General features: G+C 39.8%; 1 protein-coding gene across 3 annotated transcripts in view; it reads left to right on the forward strand.

Annotated features, from left to right (window-relative positions):
* The first annotated feature begins 6,781 nt into the window (after positions 1-6,781).
* The window catches only part of LOC130905397 (chondroitin sulfate proteoglycan 4-like), a 35,348-nt gene continuing 17,105 nt past the window's right edge, over positions 6,782-25,024 (forward strand). For 2 of the 3 annotated variants that reach the window (XR_009061090.1, XM_057818756.1), the window contains exons 1-15: positions 6,782-6,991; positions 8,836-8,999; positions 12,597-13,706; positions 15,005-15,397; positions 15,521-15,639; positions 15,717-15,825; positions 15,924-17,252; positions 18,836-18,928; positions 19,237-19,722; positions 19,797-19,925; positions 20,133-20,318; positions 20,395-20,577; positions 22,567-22,743; positions 24,518-24,716; positions 24,795-24,926. Coding sequence is in view for 2 of the 3 variants with exons in the window: in XM_057818756.1 (XP_057674739.1) it covers positions 6,928-6,991; positions 8,836-8,999; positions 12,597-13,706; positions 15,005-15,397; positions 15,521-15,639; positions 15,717-15,825; positions 15,924-17,252; positions 18,836-18,928; positions 19,237-19,722; positions 19,797-19,925; positions 20,133-20,318; positions 20,395-20,577; positions 22,567-22,743; positions 24,518-24,716; positions 24,795-24,926 (4,873 nt within the window). In the remaining variant the exon portion in view is untranslated. The remainder of the gene's footprint in view (positions 6,992-8,835; positions 9,000-12,596; positions 13,707-15,004; positions 15,398-15,520; positions 15,640-15,716; positions 15,826-15,923; positions 17,253-18,835; positions 18,929-19,236; positions 19,723-19,796; positions 19,926-20,132; positions 20,319-20,394; positions 20,578-22,566; positions 22,744-24,517; positions 24,717-24,794; positions 24,927-25,024) is intronic. The other variant, XM_057818757.1, reaches the window with a different exon arrangement.

Below are 25,024 nucleotides of genomic sequence, written 5' to 3' on the forward strand. Positions count from 1 at the left end.
AGTGGGATGTACCACACAGCCAGGTCCACTTTGAATTCCAAGCACTTTAACAAGCAGTTTTATCCTTCCAGCTGTGCATTGTTTTTGTTGGTTTAGCTGCTGCATTAAAATAGTTCTTGGTGCGTCATCCACTTGGTTAATCTTTAGCCTGGTGCTTCCGGTGTTGACTACCTGTTATTATTGTGTTTTTGACACTGTGCACTCCAGTGCACCAGAATATTTTAACTGATAATCGATTTTAAACTATATTCAGGTTTGATAGTTGTGTCATGTGGTAATGTTTCAGCTATTAATGTTTCGTCATATTTCATGTATTAATGTTTCAGCGATTAATGTTTAATCATATTGCATGTATTAATGTTGCAGCTATTAATGTTTCAGCATATTGCATCACACGCATGCATCACAAAGCTTTCGTCACATGTACTGTGTACTCTTTAGTATGTCACAAAGAACAACTGAGAACACTATATAAGCCTCGAACAGACAACATTCAGTGTCAGGTCGTCAGCAATTCAGCATATGTCAGCATGCCGCTTGACCTGATTGTTTCCTTTGCCTGTCAAAATCAATTAAATCCTGTGTCTGCAATACGCAACTGGTTCCTTCGTCTCGTACATGACAAGTTGCTTTTAATTATGCATTGGGTGCATCTAAAACTAACTCAGTTTTTCCTCTATCAAGTTGTTTTTTTTCTTTAAAAATATAGAAAAGAATGTGCTTAACATGTGCACTTGTTTTGTAAAAGGTTTTTGACAACTGACATTCAATTGCATATGACAAAATCAGGTACAACTGAAGTATTTATTTCACTCTATTATGTTTTTACTAAGGATATGGACAAAGAATATTACTCAATTGTGTGCATGTGTAACAACACAGTGAATAGGTAAACTGAAAAGAAAAAAACTTGATAGAGAAAAACTGAAATTGCATTTGAGATTATGCACTCAAAAACGTGATAATAACAACATTCAGACCTAAAAAAAAAAAACGTTTTTTTTTACTACTTAAAATTGTTGAGTATAAAAAGTCAAAATAGTCCAACATGTAATCATTCATTATCCATACTGCATTATCTCCTGAGGGTCACAGATAGAGCTGGGAATCTTTGGGCACCTAACAATTCGATTACGATTCAGAGGCTCCGATTCGATTATAAAATGATTATTGATGCACATCCCTCCTTTTTTTTTTTTTTTTATTTTTTTTTTTTAATGTTTTGTACATTAATTCCAAAATTGTTCAAAAATCCTCTCAGGCTAAACCAAACTACTATTTCAGTATCAAGTTAACATATAACAGTAAACAAACATACAAAAATAACAGTAAATAAAAAAATCCAGTCCCCATTCTGTATCAGCAGCTTTAAACTACATTCAATTAATTTAATGTTGTGAATCAACTGTTCCAGTTGTTAAAATTGCTCCCGTTATTCCATAATTTCCCTTCTGTCTACTTTTGTCAAAGTTTTAAAACTATTTCATCATTTAAAGAGAGATTCAAGACAAGATTCTGCCGATTTATGAGTATTTTAGATAAAAAGTTAATTAAGTTCGCTACAACAGAGCCTTCTAGAGAGGTCTACTACTTAAGATGGCGGCTGTTTGCTCACGCCGGAAAGTCTGTCATTTCGCATCTCGGTTCAATAATACATGTTCTAACACCGACGTCGTCTGTCATTTTGCATCTAGTTCTACATATATATGATATCTACTGTAGCCGTATGTTTGTAGCAACTAGCAACTGGGCGTTGTTTGTAGCGGCTGTCGGCCGCAGTCAGGTATGATTGTTTTTTTATCTAGCGGCATGAGTTGAACATATTTACTCTCGGTCCGTTCCTCATTGCGTCCCAAAGACCGCGCTGACTGTGTTTTACTTCCGCTTTACCTGGTGTAATTCAATAATCGGAATTTGGATATTTGTGAATCGTTCTCGAATCTTCCACGGCCGAATCGCGAATAATCTAAGAATCGGAAATTTCGCACGCCTCTAGTCACAGGGGTGCTGGAGCCTATCCCAGCATACTATGGGCAGGAGGCAGGGCACACCCTGAACTGGTCGCCAGCCAATTGCAGTGTCCAGGGCAGCACCGATCCACAATTTTTTTCACTTCCAATCCGATCCCAACACCTGAATCCAGATATCTGTCGATACTGATTCTGTTAGGGTCTGCAAATGTGGAAACAAGGTTGGAACTCAAAGCAGACTGTTTTATTAAATACAACTGCCCCTCTGGTCCCCCCTTAAACTCCGTGTATGTCTGTGACTAAAACTTGACTGGGACCCAATACAATACTGAATGAGAACGACCCTGTCTTTAACAATGACTCTCCTAAAACTGTAAATCCCTCCCAAATAAAGGAAAGAACCTCATATATCCAAATATTAATACGCATCTGTTTAATCTGATAGCACATAATATGTATAGGCACACATATCAAAAGAACTAAAACATTAGTCTGCTGCTACTTTCAACACCTTTTAAAAGATGTTTAATTTATTTTAATAGCTCAAACATAATGATAACTACCCTTCTGCTTCAGAATCATTTTTACAAATGGGTTCCTTTGCTTCATGAGAAAGCGGAAAATGGAAATGAAAAGCAATTGTTTTTAGTGTGTTGTCTTTGCAGCCTTTAAGGACAAGACGTTAATCCTCCCAGTGTGGGAGCCGCACTCATTAAAACACACTAGCGTGCTCGTCATCACACCGGCTGAACTGTGACCCATTTTGGGTGTGACCTCTCCGTTTAAGAAAGCAGGCGGCACACTCTATTATTCAACATCATGGGAACTCAAACTGGAAAGGAGGGGTGGAAGAAAAGCTCTCCTCTCATGCGCGAGCCAAGTGGAATGTGAAGAAGAAAAGTGTTCTTTCAGAGCTTTTAATGGGACAGACTCCTTCAAGCTGAAACTTAACAGCATGTGTAGTTGTAGGTCAGGCGTTGGAGGGTTTCCTGTGCCACTTTTTCTTTATAAACCACTGGCTCGTGGTTTATATTTTTCTTCAATTTATACAGTATTCAGTTTGTTCCTTGCCGTGTTTCTAGTTGTTGTGTGCTAATTAGGTTTTCCCTTTCACCTAACACTTGTCAGCATTTCCCTTGTGTTAACCAGCCATCTTCCCATCAGCCATTTATGTCTGTCCGTCCAAGTGTATCTCATTGTCTCGACAATTTGGTTGTATTTAGTTCGCTGCTTTCCTTCAGTTTTTGTCAGTTCATTGTCTCTATCATGTTACTTTGTTCCCATAGGTCATTTCACTTGGTTTTTTGGTGTTGCAGAGCCATGGTGTGTGGTGGTGGGCGGTGACTTCCGTTTCACACGACACAGCAAGGAACAAACAAAAACAGACCCTGACAAATGTTGTTATTAACACTTTCAGGGAGGACTTACTCAAATATTTGCAAAGTTGTACTTTATTAGCAAATAAGCTATAAGAGTATTTGACGCTTTCATTTAGTTATTGAACAGATGAGAAACACGTCTTAGTATAACAAGTACTATGATTAATACATTTTTAATTGAATATTTGTCTGTTAGACTCTTCATAGATTTGCATGTATACTTAATGTTGTGGCCAGTGCAGAGCATTATTAATTACAACGCCAAGCGAAGGCGTCCTGAGAGTGTTTATTTATACTCATTTCTTTGGCAGAAAGGCAAGGTTTTTGGAGGCTCTCCCAGTTACCAATGGGTGGGACTGGTCTACAACAGGCCAATACCAGATTTTGCTGCTCGATACAAGTAACACTCACTACTCTGAGAAAAGCCAAAGAATAAGAGGTTTTAAAATATAAAACATAAGGGTAATTAGAGGGAAAAAATATGCCAAAATTATCATGCTTTTATTCATTTTAAAATAATTGAAATACACTGAATTACTGTCCATTTAATACTCTCTACACAAAAATAAATAAATAATAGTTAATAACCTACGACTTATGACTACCATACAATTTACATAAATTTATGTGTGTTTATATAATAATACAGTGGTATGAAAAAGAATCTTAACCTTTTGGAATTTCTCACATTTCTGCATAAAATCACCATCAAATGCGATCTGATCTTTGTCAAAATCACACAGATGAAAAACAGTGTCTGCTTTAACTAAAACCACCCAAACATTTATAAGTTTTCATATGTTAATGAGGATAGTATGCGAACAATGACAGAAAAGGGAAGAATAAGTAAGTCAAACACCATTATTTTGTACATCATTCAGGACTAATCTTGGCCCATTTTTCTCTACAAAACCGCTGCAGTTCAGTCAGATTCCTGGGCTGTCTGGCATGAATCGCTGTCTTTAGGTCATGCCACAGCATCTCAATGGGGTTCAAGTCTGGACTTTGACTTGTCCATGCCCTGAGGTAGCAAAACAGCCCCAAATCATGATGCTCTCTCCACCATGCTTCACGATGGGGAGGAGGTGTTGATGTTGGTGAGCTGTTCTATTTTTCCTCCACACATGACGTTGTGTGTTACTGTCAAACAACTGAACTTTGGTTTCATCAGTCCACAAAATATTTTGCCAAAACTCCCGTGGAGTGTCTAAGTGCCTTTTTGCGAACATTAAACGAGTAACAATGTGTTTTTTATACAGCAGTGGCTTCCTCCGTGGAGTCCTCCCATAAACACCATTGTTGGCCATAGTTTTAAATATAGCTGATGTGTGCAGTTGATGTGTGCACAGAGATACTGGACTGTGCCAGTAATGTGCCAATAAAACAGTGGTATGAAAAAGAATCAGAACCTTTTGGAATTCCTCACATTTCTGGATAAAATCACCATCAAATGTGATATGATCTTTGTCAAAATCACACTAATGAAAATACAGTGTCTGCTTCAACTAAAACCACCCAAACATTTATAGGTTTTCATATTTTAATGACGATAGCATGCAAATAATGACAAAAGGTGGGAAAATAAGTGAACCCTCTGCCAAAGGAGACTTAAAGAGCAATTAAAACCAAATTTTACCAAACATTTTAAGTCAGATGTGTGCCCAATCACTGATGAGTGGCTTAAAGCTGCCCTGCCTACTATAAAACACACACTGGGTAAGAAACGTCTTGATGAGAAGCATTGTCTGATGTGCATAATGGCTCGGTCAAAACAGCTGTCTGAAGGCCTGTGATCGAGGATTGTTGATTTTTATAAAGCTGGGAAAGGAGTCGCCATCCACCAAAGATAACGCCATGAGTTCGGTGCAGAATACTCAGAGAGGTAAAAAAAAAAAAAAGAACGCTAGAGTGTCTGCTAAAGACTTACAGAAATCACTGGCACAGTCCAATATCTATCTGCACACATCAACTATATGTAAAACTATGGCCAAAACTGGTGTTCATGGGAGGACTCCACAGAGCAAGCCACTGCTGTCTCAAAAAAAAAAACACGCACTGTTGCTCATTTAATGTTCGCAAAAAGGCACTTGGACACTCCACAGAGGGTTTGGCAAAATATTTTGTGCGCTGATGAAACCAAAATTGACTTGTTTGGCAGTAACACATACCGTCGTGTGGAGGAAAAATGGAACAGCTCACCAATATCAACACTTCATTCCCACCATGAAGCGTTGTGGAAAGAGCTTAATGCTTTGGAGCTGTTTTGCTACCTCAGGGCCTGGATAACTTGCAATCATTAATGGAAGAATGAATTCAAAAGTTTATCAGGATGTTTTGCGGGAAAACCTGAGGCCGTCTGACAGACAGTTGAAGCTAAAACGATGGATGCTGCAACAAGACAATGATCCAAAACACAGAAGTAAATCAACTTCAGAATGGTTTCAGAAGAACAAAATACACGTTCTGGAGTGGCCAAGTCAAAGTCCAGACTTGAACCTCATTGAGATGCTGTGGCATGACCTAAAGACAGCAATTCATGCCAGACATCCCAGGAGTCTGACTGAACTACAGCAGTTTTGTACTGTTCTAACCGATGTGCCAGACTGATCTGCAGCTACAGGAAGTGTCTGGTTGAAGTTATTGCTCCCAAAAAGGGGGTGGGGGGGCACAAAATATTAAATGTGATGGTTCCCTTACTTATTTCCCCCCTTCTTTCATTGTTTGCATACTATCCTCATTAAATATGAAAACCTATAAATGTTTGGTTGGCTTTAATTAAAGCAGACACAGTTTTTTCATCTGTGTGATTTTGACAAAGATCAGATCACATTTGATGCCACATTTATGCCGTAAAGCAGTCGGCACATTTGTATTTTTTATTTTATTTTTATTTTTTTGTGAGGCAGGGTTCCTGCCACCCTTCTCAAAGTTAATTAGTGCCAGTGAAAGCCATACAGAACCCCCTCAAAAAATATAAAAGACGTGTCATTCAACTACAGTAGTTGTCAGTCGACATATAGGCCTAACAACTGCTGTGAAAATATTTTATAAAGGTTGAAAAGTTACCTAGTGTTGCTTTAAGGTTTGGGGATGTTTGTCATTCACATTGACAAGGATTATGACATAACTATTTTGTTGGCGTAAATTAATGCTTGAAAACAATGTTCCACACCTCCGTGGGGACGCTGTATTTATGAAGGAATTTAGGTAAAACTCGCTAGATGGTATAATTCAACTGAGAAATATAACTACAATGTGCAACGCGGCGATATAATGACACCAATAATAAATGTCATGTTTGGATTTTGGAGCTCAATTATGTAATCGAGATGACACTGCCACTGTGTGGTCATATTTGGTGATACAGCTGCTTGAAGGGAGGTGGTACTGTTGACGCCCACAACCGCAGGTACTTTTTCCCCTCTCCAAAGACAGTAATCCAAATCCTGCAGACTAACAAAACGGCTGTCACTCGCCGTAAATAACACGCAAAGACATCAATGATGAATTGCACCACAAAGAAGGCAGATGCTGCCATCATTTAAAAGTAAACGGGATTTTAAGGACCCCCAGTAATAATGGGAAGATTTGTGGCTGAGCTGCTTCTGCTCCTGCTCGTTTCTACAGGACAAGTTTATGCAGGTAAGGTTTGTGTTAGAAAAGCATCATGCCTGAATGATCTTAACTAAATTTTGCACTGAGAAAAAAAAAAAAAAAAAAAAAAAAGTAAAACAATGCAATCTAATGTAGTACTTCCAGAGTTTTGAGATTAGGTATTTACCAGCTTTTCAATGATTTAAATTTAAAAAAAATAAAAAATAAATTAAAAAATTAAATCTGCCAATATATAGGCCTATGCATTTTTACAATGCATTTCTACATTTTTGCATTCCTTACTTGTTAAAAAATATATACAGTATATATTTGCATATGAATATGATGATGACTACATTTTTGAAAATGATAGTCTTTTGTCATCTATCTATATCTAAAACAAGCTTCACAGTCATTCATAAAAACTAACTGCAGCACACTGAATGCCATTGTGATCCTAATTATGCATTGAACAAATTATGAATCATTTTTATCATCTTATTGTATAATAACGCAATTTTGGATGCACAAGACGTGTGTGAATGTTGTCTGATTACTAACTAATGCAGTAATCCATATCACAGCAGCAGATTAGCCATAGATGGACAGACAGGAGCTTTATAAGCTTTATGACGACGTGCGTGGTGGCTCAGTCCGCTGACTCAATGTTTCTGTAATGCTCTCTCCCTTTTTAAATCATTATTATTATTATCATTGTGCTGACTGGCAAGGATATTGTCTTTCCTTTCTCAAAATGAGGAATGAATGGGCCCTTTTGAACATGCATTTGTTACAAGCATGACAAAATACAGATGTGACAAAATCGGACACATTGAATCTCGTGTTATTTTCGGGGGGATTTGTCAAAGAAAGATTTTTATTCTCTTTTTCTGAGCTTTAGCACACATTGACATTTAATGTCAGCCAAATTGGAAACACACTCACATGCTTACACTTCCCTGACCTGCATTCTGTCCAATGGTCATCTCTTCAAAGCTGATATATTTTAGGTCAAATCAATTTAATCCAAGACTTTATATAACATTCACTGTTACATTTACAGGCACATACTTTATGTACAAAATAATCAGTAGTAGGTTATTGCTTCTTGCAAAGCATTCCGTTTTATCGGGTTATATATTGCAGTTGTGCACTGCATTATATAGAAATGTATTTCTATTATTTTAGAAACCTCAAGAAATAATTCAGTATGATACAGTGCATTTTACACTACAAATGTATGAATAAACCTTTGTTAATAGTACTGTATGTTGTGTTCAAGTTAAACTGTCAATTTTGCTCTTAGTTTTAAACCACTTAATGAGTCCAATTGAGGCCACAACGTCTGTCTGTTAAAAGTCCAACCTGCGTCATTTGGCTGAACAAGTCTAATTAGTGTTAGAAAATATTTGGTTGGCCCACTCTAAAGTGCATTAGCTGCCATTATTGAATTTGGTTTGCAGGTGAGAAAAGTAGAGTACACACCACATTGACAGGCCAGTCAATAGGGGAATGTGTCAGCAGTGAGCTCAGGGCATTAGGACACAGATTTGTAGGCTTTTTTTTTTTTTTTTAACTTAGTGCTAAAACGACCAACATTTGTTCGCTGGCATAGTTATTATCATTGAAACTACTATATCTTACTGTAGCTTTGAAGAAAAGTTAGTAAGGCACTTTTTAATCATTCATTCTACATTTATAAATGTACAATTCTCTGGGAATCTAAATTTGTGAATACTGTATATAAAACAGTGGGCCAAATGAATCATTGAGACGAATGACCGACAAAAACATCTTAGAGCATCGGTAAAAGCACTGTATAAATGAAATGTATTATTAATATTAAAAACATGAAACCACCTATTAAATCATCTAATTTACTTTTATTCCAGTGTCATTCTACGGCAACAGCTCCATCCACCTGCAGACAGCAGAAGCCTCCTTTCAAACTTTGCTCCGTATACAGTTTAGAACTTCTAGTCAACAAGGCCTGTTATTCCTGGCAGTTGGTCCCAGAGACTTCATGTTGTTGGAGCTGACCTCTGGGTGCCTGCAGGTGAGTTACTACGTGGTTATGATTCATCCAGTATGTGTTGACATTTACTATCCTGAAGCTAAGTGAAAAGAGAGGAGTTGCACTCAGCTTGGCGTCACATTACTGGCAGGGGACTGGAAAATAGCCTCACTCAATTCTTTTGGGAACATGTTTGCTCACGAGCAACACTGGGAGGGAAAAAAATACAAGAATGTCATCCTCACAAGGATTAAGTTACAAATGATATAATGTATATACAGTATATGACTTAACTAATAGTTCCAGCATTCACATGGTATGTGAAAAACACTGCATTTTGACAAAAAAATTACAATATACTTATTGGCTGATTTTGCAGTTTTTGCAGCACTTTTGAATTAGAAAAAAGATGATCACCTATTCACAATATTTTTATACTATGACAAACAATGCAAAATCTTCATCCCTGATGCAATTTATATTTCATATTTAAAGCAACACTAGGTAACTTTCCAGTTTTGGTTGATTATAGCGACGCCGGTGGACAAAAGTGGTAGTGTTTTGCCGTAGGGAAGACTGCGTTTCCCTTGCCTGGCACGGCCAGACTGTTCTCCCTGTATTTTTCAAACACTGTTCGAATAGTCTGGGAGCCAGCCCATTAACGGCCTCTCGAGCAAGCACAAAATCAACCGTCCATTCAGATTTGTTTATTTGCATGACGTCTTCTTAACGAGCAACGTCACTCTTCCGCGTCGGAAGTCGTCTCCACAACAACACTGATGGCGAACAGGAGAGCCGAGAATATGTTCCAATTCATGGTAAAATCAGTTTTAAATGACCAAAAACACTTTGACACAAGTCATTGACAGTAGTCTGTCTCGCGCAAGCCATGTTGAATGAACTCCCCTCTACTCGTATGTTTACTTCTGCGCACAAGTCCCTCGTCGCTTTAATAACGTCACGTTCGCCCGTCGCTGATTTGTCCACTCCGCTGTCTGTTTGCTGTGGCTTGCCCCGCCCTGGAAATTTTATCCGCTGAATGGTGGCCAGATTCAGTAGCTGGAACAGCGGTGAGTCTGGTGTACCAGGCTAGCGTTTCCCATCAGGACCAGCGCTGTGTTTCCCATGAGGACCAGTACACACCCGCATAGTTTCTGAAGGCTGTGTGAAGGATGAAAAGTAATAAGATAATGAATCCAGTTGTGGCTAAACATTAGCATGTGACGGTTAGCAACTGTGTGGCATAGTGTGATAACCCTCCCGCATCTCATCTGAACTCGTCAGCGCTGACGAGTTCGGTTGGGGGTGTCGCGCCAGCTAGTGAAAGCCCGGCCAATGTTTATTCTGTATATCCTGATAACCTCCCTTTCTTTTTCGTCTTCAAAAAAATTTGGGGGGCTCTTTTGTTGCTCTGCCATCTTTGCAGAATTCTCGCGAAAGCGTTAGCATCGACTTTTTTTTTTATATTGAATGGGGAAAGTGGGAAGTCATGTATGCCGTAAAACAGCACATTTGTAGTTTTTTGTGTGGCAGGATTACTGCCACCCTCCTCAAAGTTAATTAGTGCCGGTGAAAGCGATACAGACCCCCTCAAGATATCGAAGAGGTGTCATTCAACTAGTTGTAAGTGGACATCATCACAAATGTTATGAAAATATTTTAAAAAGGTTGATACGTTACCTAGTGTTGCTTTCAAGAGCAGCACAGTAAATGATTGGTTAGTAAGATGCATCACAGTTCTAAAATCAGGAGTTTGATCCTTGACTCCATTCCCCCTTTTGTTTGTTTGAGTGAGTTTTATGTGTGCCCTGCCATAGGCTGGAATCCAGTTGAGGTGTACCCACCTCTTGCCTTTTGTAAGCTGGGATATGCTCCAGCACCCTCGAAGCCCTGATAAGGATAAGCAGTACAAATAATGAATGAACAAATTAATCTATTTTTTGTTTTAATGTCACGGTGAAGTTATTCAATCATAACTCGCATTCAATTCCCACTAGGTGACAAACAACTGTGGGTGTAATTGAACGATTGACCAAAGTCATCTAAGATGTGCTACAGCTTCCTGTGACTCTGAACAGCATAAGGGTTACTGAAAATGGATAGATGCAGTCATTCTTTACAAATACAATGTTTCCTTAAAATATTTACAAATGTGGAAAAAATGTATTGTGTTCCAGTTCAAAGTATAGTAGTTTTGTCTATATGTGCCCTGCGATTGGCTGTGGACCAATTCAGGGTGTACCCTGCCTCATGTCTTTAGACAGTTAAGCCTGGGTTATGCTTCCGTGTTGCGGTGACGGCGCAGCGACTACGGCGTCATTTGACATTCGACGGTTCTCCCGCCAGGTGACGCGTTGCTCTGTAATTCGTCGCCAAGCCACTAGAGGGGTGTGGCGTTATGTTTGTACGGTTTTGGGGCATGCTTGTTGACTTCCTCTTGTCTAGTTTAACGGAGAAAAAATAAACAATGCAAGATTGAAAGCTTGAATGTGGATCTTCAGCTCATCAACATTGAATAAATGTTGATCATACAAATGTTGAGGCACAGGCGACGCAGAAGACTGTTTTGAGCCGGACTGTCCAACTTTTGATGCCGTATTGAGTTCTAGCCTCGGGTGGAAACCAGCTAGCTGTAGCGGCTAGCTTCAAACTGGCGTCGAGCACTGTGTCCAGGGTTTTGTCCGAGGTCTGCAAAGCCCTCCAGCATGATTTGTTTGCCGTGTCCTACAACCAGCCATACAAGACATAGCAGATTTTTAGCGTCTATGGAATTTCCCAATCTCCGTTGGAAGCATTGATGTTAACATCATATAAGCACCGAGGCACTCTCAATCAGTGATGATGTATCGCGTGTGAACTGTCTGTTGTTGAAAATTAAACATCAAAACAACTCTTTTGACACCAAACCTGTGCTTTATTCTTCATATACTTGAAGTGTGACACGTAAATGAGTCACAGACTCACAGCAAACATATGTACACAATAAATGATGAAGTGCACCGACCAAAAATACGGCATAAAGTGATAAAAAGCTGGCAGTTTTTGGCCGACTGGGTCACCGCTTCGTGTGGCCATTCAATTCCGAACACACACATACTGTACTTGTCTCGGTGGTTCTTCAATTTTTTTTATTCAATCGCTGGCTGACCTCCAGCCCCGTATTTTCAGCAATCTCCCCCACGAATTGCTTGCCATTTGGCAATCTTCATAATGTCTTGACGAGACATTGTAGAAGTTGTCGTACTTGCTCTTCGTTGATACTCTCGTCCGCTTGGTCCATTTTTGCGTGTAGAAAAATAATGTTTGAGAATGGCGGTAATTTCACGCTGAACCGGAAACAACAGTCTGAGCGGACCAATCATAGTCCATTTCCACCACGTCACACGCGACGCGAAGTCAGAAAAAAGAAGAAGGACCCAGAGAGGCTACGGCGCAGGGTCGTAAATCGGGTCTTCCTTGACGGCGCAGGTCTGATGCGGAAGCATAACTCGGCCTTTAGGAATTAGGATAGGCAGATGAATGGAAGAATGAATGAATGTAGTTGTCATGTCATATCTAATCACTTTTTTTGGCTTTCTCTAAAAAGTTTGGAAATGATAGTTTATACTCTCACAACAAATTCCTTTTTCCACCACTAAGGTACATGTGGACCTCGGCTCAGGTGAGCGGTCTCTGCGCTTAGAAAGTGACACCAGCCTCAGTGATTTGCTGTGGCACTCAGTCGAGGTCATTCACAACCATCATCGTGTCTCCATGACTATGGACGGACGTTTTCACACTCGAGTCCATATGCCGGGACCGGATTTGGAGCTAAGTGTGGACTCACTTTTTGTTGGCAGTGCACTCGGGCTTAATCATCCTCATCTGGTCAACATCTCCAGTGGATTTAGAGGTTGTTTAGATGAAGCGGTTTTCAATGAACTAAATCTGCTGTCCAGTTTGAGGCCTTATACTGGCTATGAGAGTGTCCATGAGGTGTCTCTGGGGTGTAGTCAGCTGTTTTCTGCAACGGAAGATGATTCCATCCATTTTTTCAGCTCAAACGCATTTATCACGCTGCCAACATGGGAAACGGAACCAGAAGGGGTTTTTGAATGTAAGCTCCATCTCTCTGGGAGAGAAGATGATGGTTTAGTCCTGTATAGCGCAATTCATCAGGGGGCTGTTGTATTAGAGATCAGAGAAGGTCACCTGGTGGCAATAGTTGCAACCACAGAAGGGCGTAGGACTGAATTGTATTCAAATACAAAACTTCACAGCAACCTCACATGGTATCCCATTCAGCTGCACATATTACCCTACAGTGTAGAGCTGAAAGTAGGTGAAGAGCTGCTCCAGGCTAGTCTGAGTCCAGCATTGGAGCTCATGCAACTGAAAGGACCACTTTTTCTGGGGGGCTTGGAAGAACAAACTTGGATTGACGCAATGCAAACTGGCCTTGTATCTTCAAAGGCCGACTGGAAGGTAACTGACGGCGGAGGTTCTTTTAGAGGCTGCCTTAGGGAAATAAAAGTCAACAGTCAAATAACAGGCCTTCCTCATGTGATCATCTCCAAAGACATTTCTGTGGGCTGTAAAATGGGCCAAACATCAGATAATGTGTCCAACAACATTCCAACACATATTCCAGAATTACATACTCTGACCGAGAAAGAGATGGATGACAGAAACAACTCTACCATCCTGTTTCTGAGAAGTCTCGAGGTAGCAGAAGGCAGCTGGGCAGTGCTAGAGCCCAAACATATAAAGGTACTAAACTTCTTCTACTTTTCACAAATAGCGCATAGACTTCACTATCAGTTGATGGGAAAAGGGGCGCAGGGCTGCTCTGTAGGGGGCCTATTTACAAAAACCTAAAATTCAAATATTTTCCAAATCAAAGCAGTTAGCGACCTAAAACCAAAACAGGCACCTCCCTTTGGCATACATGAGTCACCATGAGATGCGGCATCAAAAAATTCAAAGTAGTTCCCTAATAAAATCCCTGATTAATTATTTTTTTATACGACATAATTTAAAATGGCTATTAAATTCTCAGATTTTACACTAGATGCACAAAAATCACCCAATGCAGAGATAATCACCTATATTTTCAGGATCAATAGCAATATTTACCATATCATATAAGTTTTTGCCTGAAATAGCGACTTAAATTTTTCTTATTTAGTGCAATTTTGTTTTCAACAGCAATCACTCAATTTTCACATCAGAAACTTACTTGAGATAAGCATGCAGAATCTTCTGAATTTTTACTCAACAAAAGCAAATTTTGCATTTTTCTATATACAATCACATCTTGTTTAGGTTGAATTCCGATGTCACTATTGCCTCAGCACGTCTTGCCGGCTATTTGGCCCTCGTCATTTTTAAATCGAAATGTTACACAGAATAAAACACGTAAAAGCAATTTTTTTTTTAATGGGTGCAGAAATGTATAAATTACTATTTTTTTTATGCCAAAAAACGGCCAGTTGGCCGAAAATTACCTGATTATTTAAATGTAAAATTACATTATTGTGTATGGATACAAAATCCAACATGGTGGCCATCACAAAAGAAAGAGCTTTTTAAGTTGAAAATTCTTGTAAGTAAATGCGTAAATCCCAGAATTTCTATATATACCAGTATATCTGAACGTAAAGCAATATAGATTCTTGGTTAAAAGCAAAAAAACGGGCAGTTATCATTATTTTGCGTAAATGTTTACAGGTAAATTTACGCTAATTTTTTTCCATTCATTTAATTTTTTTCCCCTCAAAATTTGAAAGTGCATGCATGGTGCTATTTCGTATTAATAATTACCATGAATCCTCGACCAAATCACTCGAGACACTCCTGCCTGCTTGTATGTGCTAAAACCTTTGTCATGTTTTCACCTAAATCCGGCGATTGAACGCAGCATGAGTTTGAGTTTATTGCAGTGAAAGCCACACAACGTTCTGCCAGGCACGGCCCCCTACGAGAAGCCATGGCGCAATGTCCATAGGAGCTGTCTCGTCAACTGATAGTTAAGTCTATGAATAGAGATACTAACACCTTTTAGTAAGACAGTTTGTCTAATCTTCCAGGTGAATCTTGATTTCACAAAGTTGGGCTTACATCCATCTGAGTTTATGTTCCGCATTGAGAAGCAGGGAGTCCACGGGAACCTGCAGCTTGACTCCAGCCCTGAAGATCCGAAAGGAAGGGAGGAGGCTGATCTAGTTTTTAGCATGCTTGACCTCTGGCAGGGTCGTGTGGCATACGTTCACAGTGGCTCTGAAGGACTACATGACTGCTTCATGTTCTCCGTCTTTTCAAGCACCAAGGAGATCCAAGTGTATCTGAAAGAGTACCAATTGTACCAGTTTGATATCAACATAAGTCCTGTTAATGATGCACCTATGCTTAGCCTGCCGAAAGGAAATGTTTTTATGCTTCTTCAGTATACAAAACGACAGGTAGGTATTGATAAATTCCTGTAAAATCCATATGTGTAAAAATATACAGTATATTCTCATGATCAAGTGCACATGCCGGTTTCATCAAACATGACAGACTGAAGTATATGACAATGTTACCAGCTGACAAAAGATTTGCTGGATGTATCAGACCCCGATAGCAGTGAAGCTGACCTTGTCTTCAGCGCCATGGGAAACTTTGAAGAGGCCGGCCATCTTGAACACATAGATCAACCCAACAGGTTCGTCATTTTCGAAATGCCAGACTTGCACAAAAACTTGAGTCAACTAAAAATATTTGATTGCATCCTTACTTCAGGGCTGTAAAAGTGTTCTCCCTGCATGATTTGGAGGAAGGTAAGATTAGCTTTGTCCACACAGGTGTCTCCAACTCCAGAATGGCACTCAGGATCAGCGACGGTCAAAAGGCAAGTATTGTAGCCACTAAAATGCAATGACTAGACAAAGATTGGATGCTTTTATAATTACATTATGCATTACAGTCGCTCTGTCTTTCCCTTTTTAGTTCAGCACTACTGTCATTTTAAGGATCCATGCGGTGGAGCTTGCGTACAATTTGGTGAATAACACCGGATTGGAGGTGAACCAGGGTGAAGCATCTTTCATCAACACCAATCATCTAGCAGTACAAATTAATGTGGCTGATCAGCCAGTGGAAATTCTTTATGATGTCACAGAGCTTCCTCAGTTCGGTGAACTCCAATGTTTACACTCAAGTGGCAAATGGAAACCAACAAAATCTTTCTCTCAAAAGCTTCTGGCAAAAGAACAAATCAGGTATCTCAGTACTTTCCGTGGCATTCAGACTCAGAATGTCACTGACCAGTTCAAATGCAAAGTTAGCATTGGCTCTCTTGCCACAGAGAAGTTTGTGTTTGTCATTCGGGTACGATGGATTCATTTTAAGGTCACAAGAAGTAAGATGGAAGTCAATGGTGTCCTGAAAGTTGTTGTCACGCCTGAAGACCTTCATGTGATTACCAAAGGTGTCAAACTCAGTGAAAGTGACCTTTATTTCAGACTTTTAACGGAACCCAAGAAAGGTCAGCTATTGCTCATTGATAGAGTTCTAAAAAGAGACTCCACTTTCAGCCAAAAGAATATCACCGATGGCTTGGTGACTTATGAGCTGTTTGCTCAGCTGCCCGATGACAACAGAGACATATGTAGCTTTCAGGCATTTTCCACCCTCGCCAACTCAACAAGTCACGACTTCAGAATCCACATCAGAACTGAGTTAACAGATTTCACCATTGTAAACAAAGGCCTTTCAGTCACGGAAGGAGGAAGCGCAATCATTACGAAAAGTACTCTCTTCACTCACACAGCAAGCAACCGTGAGGTCCACTACAGTATTACGGAGCATCCAAGGCACGGTCAAATAAGGAGGAACAACCTCTCAAACTCAACGTTACAAAATGACAACACTGTAGGTTACTTCACCAATCAAGATATTATTGAAGAAAGGGTAATGTATGTACATGACGACAGCGAGACGAAGCAGGATTCGTTCACTTTTCAAATTGTGGTCTACAAACCAACCAAACTCAGTGGCAAAAAGGAGGAAAGAAACACAGCGGAACACATCGTGAACATCTCGATTCAACTCATCAATGATCAGCGACCTGTCAGGGTCATCGATAAAGTTTTCCACGTTGCCCGAGATGGGCAGAGGTTAGTGACTTTGAATGACCTTTGTTACCAGGACGATGATTCAGACTTTGAGGACGACTGGTTGATATACACCCGGAGGGGGATTCCAATGGGAGAGCTGGTCCAGGCCAGTGCGCCAAATCAGAAACTCTACGAGTTCACACAGCGAGATCTTAAGCAGGTTATTTGAACATTGTTAAATACAGTATATTCAGAATTACCAATGAATTACTTTTGTCAAGATAGAAACATATAATGTGTATGTATGAATGTACGCGAGTTTGTTTAAGCTCATGTGCTTATATAAAAGAGTACAGTGGTACCATGACATACTATCGCTTCGACACACGATCTTTTCGACATCCGACGTAAAATTTGACTCGCCATTTGTTTCCACATCCGACGACATACTCGAAACACGAAGATGTATGACAGCGCCGCAGTTTCTTTGTTTTGCCGCAAGACGCATGGCGGATTTTCTTGTGAAAGAAATCAACACCGATTCCATGAAGGTTAGTGCAGGTGGTGAAAAAAGGAAATAGGTGACGCTTACCATTGAAATGAAGATAATGATAGAAAAATGTGAGTGTGGTGTGCGCATCCGTGAACTGGCTCGACAATATGGCCTTAGAATGTCTACGATCTCAATGGTCCTCCTCTGACCTCCGTTCGCCAGTCTTTTTTAGTCACGGTGACAATGATTATTGTGGTAACATCGCCAAAGAAATCGCCAGCTTCGTCAGGATTTTAATCATTTATTTCAGAACTTGTGCAACACAACATGCCTACTGTCCGCCTCAGTTAACGCCAACAACAAAACATTAAAGAAGAAAGCATAGTCTCTACAGCACCTTTTGTACTCTGTCACGTCAGCCACGCGTTGCGTTCAGGTATAGAACGCAAAACACGTCCGCAACATTCGAACCCGATTCGTTGCATTATTACAGGACCACAAATTCATGGAATTATACTGTACCTTATTGGGAAAATCTTGCTCGACATACGACAATTTCGACTTACAAATTCCTGGAACAAATTAAGTTCGTATGTAGAGGTACCACTGTATATATACAGAGTGCTTTATTTTTAAGGTGCCATTTGTTACTAATAGCTAAACATTAGAAGCATAGTCCAAGACATACACTGGCATATGAAAAAAATATATAACCAATAGTGTTGCACCAACACCATTTTTGGGATCCTGATACCTGTTCTGGTAGCTGGCTTAGTGGTATCAGCCAGTGCCGGTATTGTACCAATACCATGTTTTTTTTGTGTTTTTTAATACTATAATACTGCATATTCACTTAAATGTAAAGTAATTGCTTACATGACTTGGTCCGACACTGCTTAACTTACTGGCTCCTCTTGACCACGCTTTGTCCAATCTATTTGAAGTGGGAGGGCTTCCACTCTTCCACTTCAAGTGAATTGGATAGGTACAATCAATATAAACATTTAAAATCACAGCAGAAGGGTTAGACGAGTGCTCCTTTTTAAAAAAAAATTTTTTTTTAAACTTTTATCTTGAAGAGTGCATATTGCGCAGCAACGGTGTGTTGTCGTTATTGAACTTCCCGATACCAGTGATGTCATTTAAGTGCCGTATCGGTACCATATGTGTTTGGGTGTTGGCGCAACACTAATAACTAACGCCACTTGAAACATTCAACTGCATATAAAGTATACAGTTTATATATATTTATACATAATATATTGATTCCTCCCTTATTTGTCTTATTCATTCTTTATTTTATCCCACAGAAAAAGGTGCTGTTTATGCACAACGGAGTCAGCTTTGGTCGTTTCGTCTTTTTTGTGTCAGATGGGAAACATTACGTGTCTACCTTAATGGAGGTAACGTGCTTTATTTAGTTATGTCTTAATTAGGGTTCCCTTATGTTTAAAGTCAAGAACTAAATCTGGAATTTGGGTCCCTGGGGACTTGAATTTATCAGAAAATTTTAATTCCATATCATCAAAATCACAATACCTCAAAATTGCAAGAAACATACAGTAGATGAAAAAAAAAACTTTTTGCCAAGAAAGTTCCTACTAAATGATGATCAGTAAAATCGGCCATGACATTTTACTAATAACTGGCATCTACAGACTTAAAAGTTTGGAATAGTCTGCAAAAACAAAAACTTCTTCTTCTGGTTCAGGTGAAGGCAGAGGATCCCTACCTTGAAGTGAACAACAACACAGGCCTTGTGGTCCAACGGGGTGGGATAACAACTCTGACCTCATGCAACCTCAGCATTTTCAGTAACCTTGACATCAGAGAGTCACAGCAAGTCACGTTTGAGGTCTTCCTTCCACCCAAACACGGTGTCCTCCACTTTAAGGGAGCCAAAACTGCAGCAGGTGCTGTTTCATCATTCACCCAGAAGGATCTGGAGATGGAGTCCTTAGTTTATCGCCATGACGGGAGCAATGAGTTGTCCGATGGGTTTAATATCACAGCAAGGGCGAGGGAGGGAAGCGGGGAGGGGCAGTCTGATGACTGGAGGAGGGAGGTGCATCTAGATATCGGCGTGCAGATAAAAATCTACCTTGAGAGTCATCAAAAGCCACCAACAGTCATAAATAATCATCCAGTGGTTGTGGCAGAGGGGCACAATGTGTCCTTAAACAAGGCCCATTTAGAGGTAAGCCAGTAGGTCTTGGAATTTCAAGTAAACCGAATATTTTTCATATTTCTCACATAACTACTGAACAACAGGTGGTCCATGGGGAGAGCCAGCCTTCAGAGATAGTCTTTATAATCCAAAAGCCACCAACTCTGGGATGGATCGAGAGGTTTTCCAATGAGAAAAAGCGTCGAATAAAAAATGGACGACGCCTCTTTCAGGTGCACAAATTAAGCTTAATCAAAGCGGAAAGTTATGTGGAACTATGCGAGTTAAATTCAAAGCTATTACTATTTGTTATTGTTTTTAATTTGGTTCGCAATGAGCACTTGACGATGCACACAAAAATGATGTAAAAATTGTCCAGCATATAATGGAGTTGGTGAGTTAAATCCCTTTAAACGGGCTTGTCATCATGAAATTCACAGGAACTCAAACGGCAGCCAACAGCCTCTTTCACCCAGGAGGACATTAACAAGGGATTGGTCATCTACCATCAGAGGACTATGGGAAGCAGCAATGACTCTGCTCTCTTAGAAGCCACCAATGGCCTCACCAAGGTTGGACCCATAAGATTGGAGATAGATATCATTCCTTCATTGCTGCCATTAAAGGTAAGAGTAGAACAAAATAGAAGACGAGATGAAGTTTTGACAAAGCAAAACACTCAAGTCATGTTTGACAATGTAGGTCTCTGATCTGAACCTGGATGAGGGGTCGTCCCTGCCGCTCACACCTGACATCATCACGATAGACAGTCATCATTTCTCAGGGCTGAATTTCCTCTATCAGATTGTTATACCTCCACGACACGGACACTTGGAGCACAGTCGGATTCCAGGAATGCCGATCAGTGCATTCACGCACACTGAGGTTCACACAAGTCTCCTCTATATTGAATTTTACGAATTGTTTGATTTAAATGGGGATTGACTAATTAGTAGGGTTGTCCCGATCATGTTTTTTGCTCCTGATCCAATCCCGATCATTTTAGTTTGAGTATCTGCCGATCCCGATATTTCCCGATCCGATTGCTTTTTTTTTTGCTCCAGATCCAATTCCAATCATTTCCGATAATTTTTCCCAATCATATAGATTTTGGCAATGCATTAAGAAAAAAATGAATGAAACTCAGACTAATATATACATTCAACATACAGTACATGAGTACTGTATTTGTTTATTATGACAATAAATCCTCAAGATGGCATTTACATGATTAACATTCTTCCTGTGAGAGGGATCCACTGATAGAAAGACTTGTGACTTTGTATATTGTGACTAAATATTGCCATCTAGTGTATTTGTTGAGCTTTCAGTAAATGATACTGTAGTCATGCCCAAATGCATGATGGGAAGTGGAACCATGACTGTGCATAGTGCTACCAATTGATATATCTTCTCTGCGTTGGCCAATAACATCAGGTGTTAAGCTAAAGATCAATAGCTACCTTGCTACCCCACATTGCTTCCCATGATATTATCTAATCGTGGGGAGAGGGATTGTAAGGTTTTAGCCAATTCAAAAAAGGCTCCAAAGGCTGCCAAAATACACTCTACTCATTTTACGCTGCCTTTTATCTCTCTATTTTGGTAAAACGGCGCCATTACAGATTGAATGCATTGGTCGTGCAGCGCATGCATTAATTGCATTAAATATTTTAACTTGATACATTTTTTTAAAAAAATAATTACTGCCGTTATTGGGATAAATTTGATAACCCTACCTTAAGCCTAAACTAAAGACTCTGGAAGAGTGAAACATATTATGTCTGTAATGTTAAATACATTTACAAAACGATTTAATTAAAAAATATATATATATATGTTAGGGCTGTCAAAATTATCGCGTTAACGCGCGGTAATTAATTTTTTAAATTAATCACGTTAAAATATTTGACACAATTAACGTACATGTCCCGCTCAGACAGTATTCTGCCTTTTGGTAAGTTTTACAGCAAGGCTTTTTGTGCTGTCAAACAGCGAACTCTTGTGGTCGCTTTGCGACATGGTTTATTGTTTTCTTGCCAGTTCATTATGGCTGCACGACGTCTCGGGCTGATGCCTACGTTGTAATGTTGTGCTTATATGATCCTTGGACAAGATTTGTCCGTAAGTATGGTTGTTGTAAAGAATGTACATATTATGTTAGTAAGCGAAATGTTATATTTTTTGTATGAGACGCTTTTTGTTTATGTTTAGTGAACCTGTATAGCGTGCTAAGCTAACGTTGTTGCTAATGCAATGCTTGTGTACTTTTTTTTTGTAGTTTTACGACGGTCTAAAGAGGACAATGGTTTGAGGCCATTTTATTAATAAATCAGATGAAAAAGGAAGAAGTCTGATTATTAAGGCGTCGTTCACTAGCTGTCTAGCTTTGGAAAAAGTAGACGCTTCGGAGTGAGGACAGCATAGACAGATTTAAATGACAGTAGAGTGAAATGCCCACTACAGTCCTTATGTACCGTATGTTGAATGTATATATCCATCTTGTGTCTTATCTTTCCATTCCAACAATTTATTTTACAGAATATATATATATAATTTACAGAAAAATATGGCATATTTTATAGATGGTTTGAATTGCGATTAATTACGATTAATTAATTTTTAAGCTGTAATTAACTTGATTAAAAATTTTAATCGTTTGACAGCCCTAATGTATATATATATACATATATATATATATATATATATACATATATATATATATACATATTTAAAAAAGGCATGGCCGATATTTTTTTGCCGATTCCGATACTTTCGGGATGCCGATCGATCGGGACATCTCTACTAATTACCATTTTGTCAGTACCTGGAGAAAGGGTTAATATCCTCCGACATAAGATTTGCATTTCCCAGGTGGAACGAGAGTACATTTCCTATATCCACGATGGCAGTGACACAGTGAGAGACAACTTCACCATCATGGCTAATCTCACAGAGCACCAGAAGCACAGTCTGCCCTGTACCATCCACATCAATGTCACACCTGTCAATGATGAGACACCTGTTGTTACAAACAACCAAGGTCTGAAGGTATTGTAACAGGCACCTAAAATATTTTTAAGATGAGTAAAAAAACTTGCTGGGTACAAGTGCAGTGGTCCCTCTAAACTTTAAATTCCGATCATGACAACAAGAAGCCAGAATGTGACCAAAATAAGACAAAGATTGGACAAAACCTTTTCTGTGTTGATGCCAAAGGCGTAGGTTTGCATCGGGATGGTAGGGACATAACACTACCAACTTCTCAGAATGCTGAAATTGTCCCCACCAACTTTTAAGCAACCTTATTTGCTTTATCTAATGACTTCAGATATACAGGTAATTTAGATTTTCTTCCCATATGTTGTCAGGATAGAACCGACCCTACTATTATTAATTGAATTATTTTAATTATGTTCAAACTTAGGGGCAGGTTACATGGCGACTCAGCGACATAAAGACGCAATGACGGAGTAGCGGACTCGCCTCGCGTGCAGATGGTGTCGGCGAAGACGAAAAAATTCTGAATCCTGCCTCCAAAGTGGAAGAATTCGATTGCGGGGGATTGAGGGGGGCTTGCTCCGTATGAATATCAAAAGCTCCCGCGGCGCAAGACCGCGCCGATAACGTCAACACTCGTACACGTCACGTTGGGCGTGCGCAGCGGTGCTACTAAACATTAAAAACAGCAAATACAGCAGTCGGTTTTAATTTACTGTTTAAATGATATTTTTAAATTAAATATGTTGAATGTTTTTGTGCCTTTTTTAACAAAAGAAAATGCCATAGCTTCGAGTGGGCGGGCATGTTTTTTTCGGGGCTGAGGAGCTTGTTGGGGTCAAAGTGCATCATTCGCTGTCGCCTTGTAAATCTGCACTGCCCCCAAGGGCCTGGCATGAATTCTACATCGTTTTCATGAGGAATTTCGACATTGTTCGAATGGAGACGGGCCCATATAAATGCAAATTTGAAATTTTTCGTATTCTCGGAGAGTCGCCATGTAAATGGCCCCTTACATTTACCCCTTTTCACTTGCTGAATGCGCCGGTCCATTTTTTCACCCCTCAAACGCACGTTTGATTGGCTGATGACTTGACCCACCCTCGACACACACATGCTCACACTCACACAGCCCCGACAGAAAAACATGTCGACAACATGCCGTGTCCTCCGGCCTCTTAAAGAGGCGGGATACTTGAAGATTTTTTGGGCCAGTAGCTACCACTGCAAGTAATTTAAAAAAACACAAATGTTGTAGAGGTGGGAAACACACCACTAACTATGCAACTGAAAGTCCGACCTGCATCAGAGTTGGCATAACATTAAACTGTGTGAACATGCTAACCTGCGAAACTGGAGTAGGAGGCTTCTTAGAGAGAGACGGGTGCTGCATAACCTCATATTTTGCTCACACAACGCAACATACACACAACATAATCATAATTAACAATCATGATCGACGTAATAAGCACCCCTGATTTAGCTCTGACCCCCATTCACCCAATCTGTTTGGTCTTATTAATTTCCCATCCCAAGAAAAAAGTGTACATGCAGGTTTTGCTGTTATATCGTCCCTACCAATTGAGACTAAACCTACACCCTTGGTTGATACCATTTTCACAAAAATATCAATGATGATAATAAATGTAAAAACATAAATAATGAAACCAGAACTCATCAAAGGTCATTGTTCTTACTTGTGGAACAGATTGGGCTTGAGTTCTGAGGGTTCTGGAACAGATTGGGCTTGAGTTCTGAGGGTTCAATGTACTCTCCACGAGCCCCCAAATATTTCACTTGTAAGTCCACGCATTGTTCCCCTTAGGTTTGGGTGGGTTCTGTGACAGAAATCTCTGCGGACGCGCTAAGTGCAGAGGATTTAGACACTCCACCCGAGTCGCTTGAGTTTATCGTCACACCACCCAGTAATGGTTTCCTGGCTCTCAGGAGTTCCTCTTCGAGACACATCCTGAACTTCACGCAGAGTCACATTGCAAAAGGCCAGCTGGTCTTTGTGCACAGCGGTAGGACATAATAAAATCTAGAAATGCTTAAACTAATATTATTGTATTGATGCTGATTCTCTTTTCTCTCTGGTTTAGGTGATCTGTCTGGTGGTTTCCACTTTCAAGTTAATGACGGTGTGAATTTTGCTCCTCGCCAGATCTTCCGCACTACAGCTCATTCTCTTGTTCTTACACTCCAAAGAAACCATCCAATTGAGGTGTACCCAGGTAGACCAACTCTATTAGTTTGTAGCAATTGAAACCGTTTAACCAGAAATAACCTGAGCCTGTTCGACTAACAACAAACGATAGGTTTAGATTTTTCA

Source organism: Corythoichthys intestinalis, chromosome 17, assembly GCF_030265065.1.
Source record: "Corythoichthys intestinalis isolate RoL2023-P3 chromosome 17, ASM3026506v1, whole genome shotgun sequence".
Classification (NCBI taxonomy): domain Eukaryota; kingdom Metazoa; phylum Chordata; class Actinopteri; order Syngnathiformes; family Syngnathidae; genus Corythoichthys; species Corythoichthys intestinalis.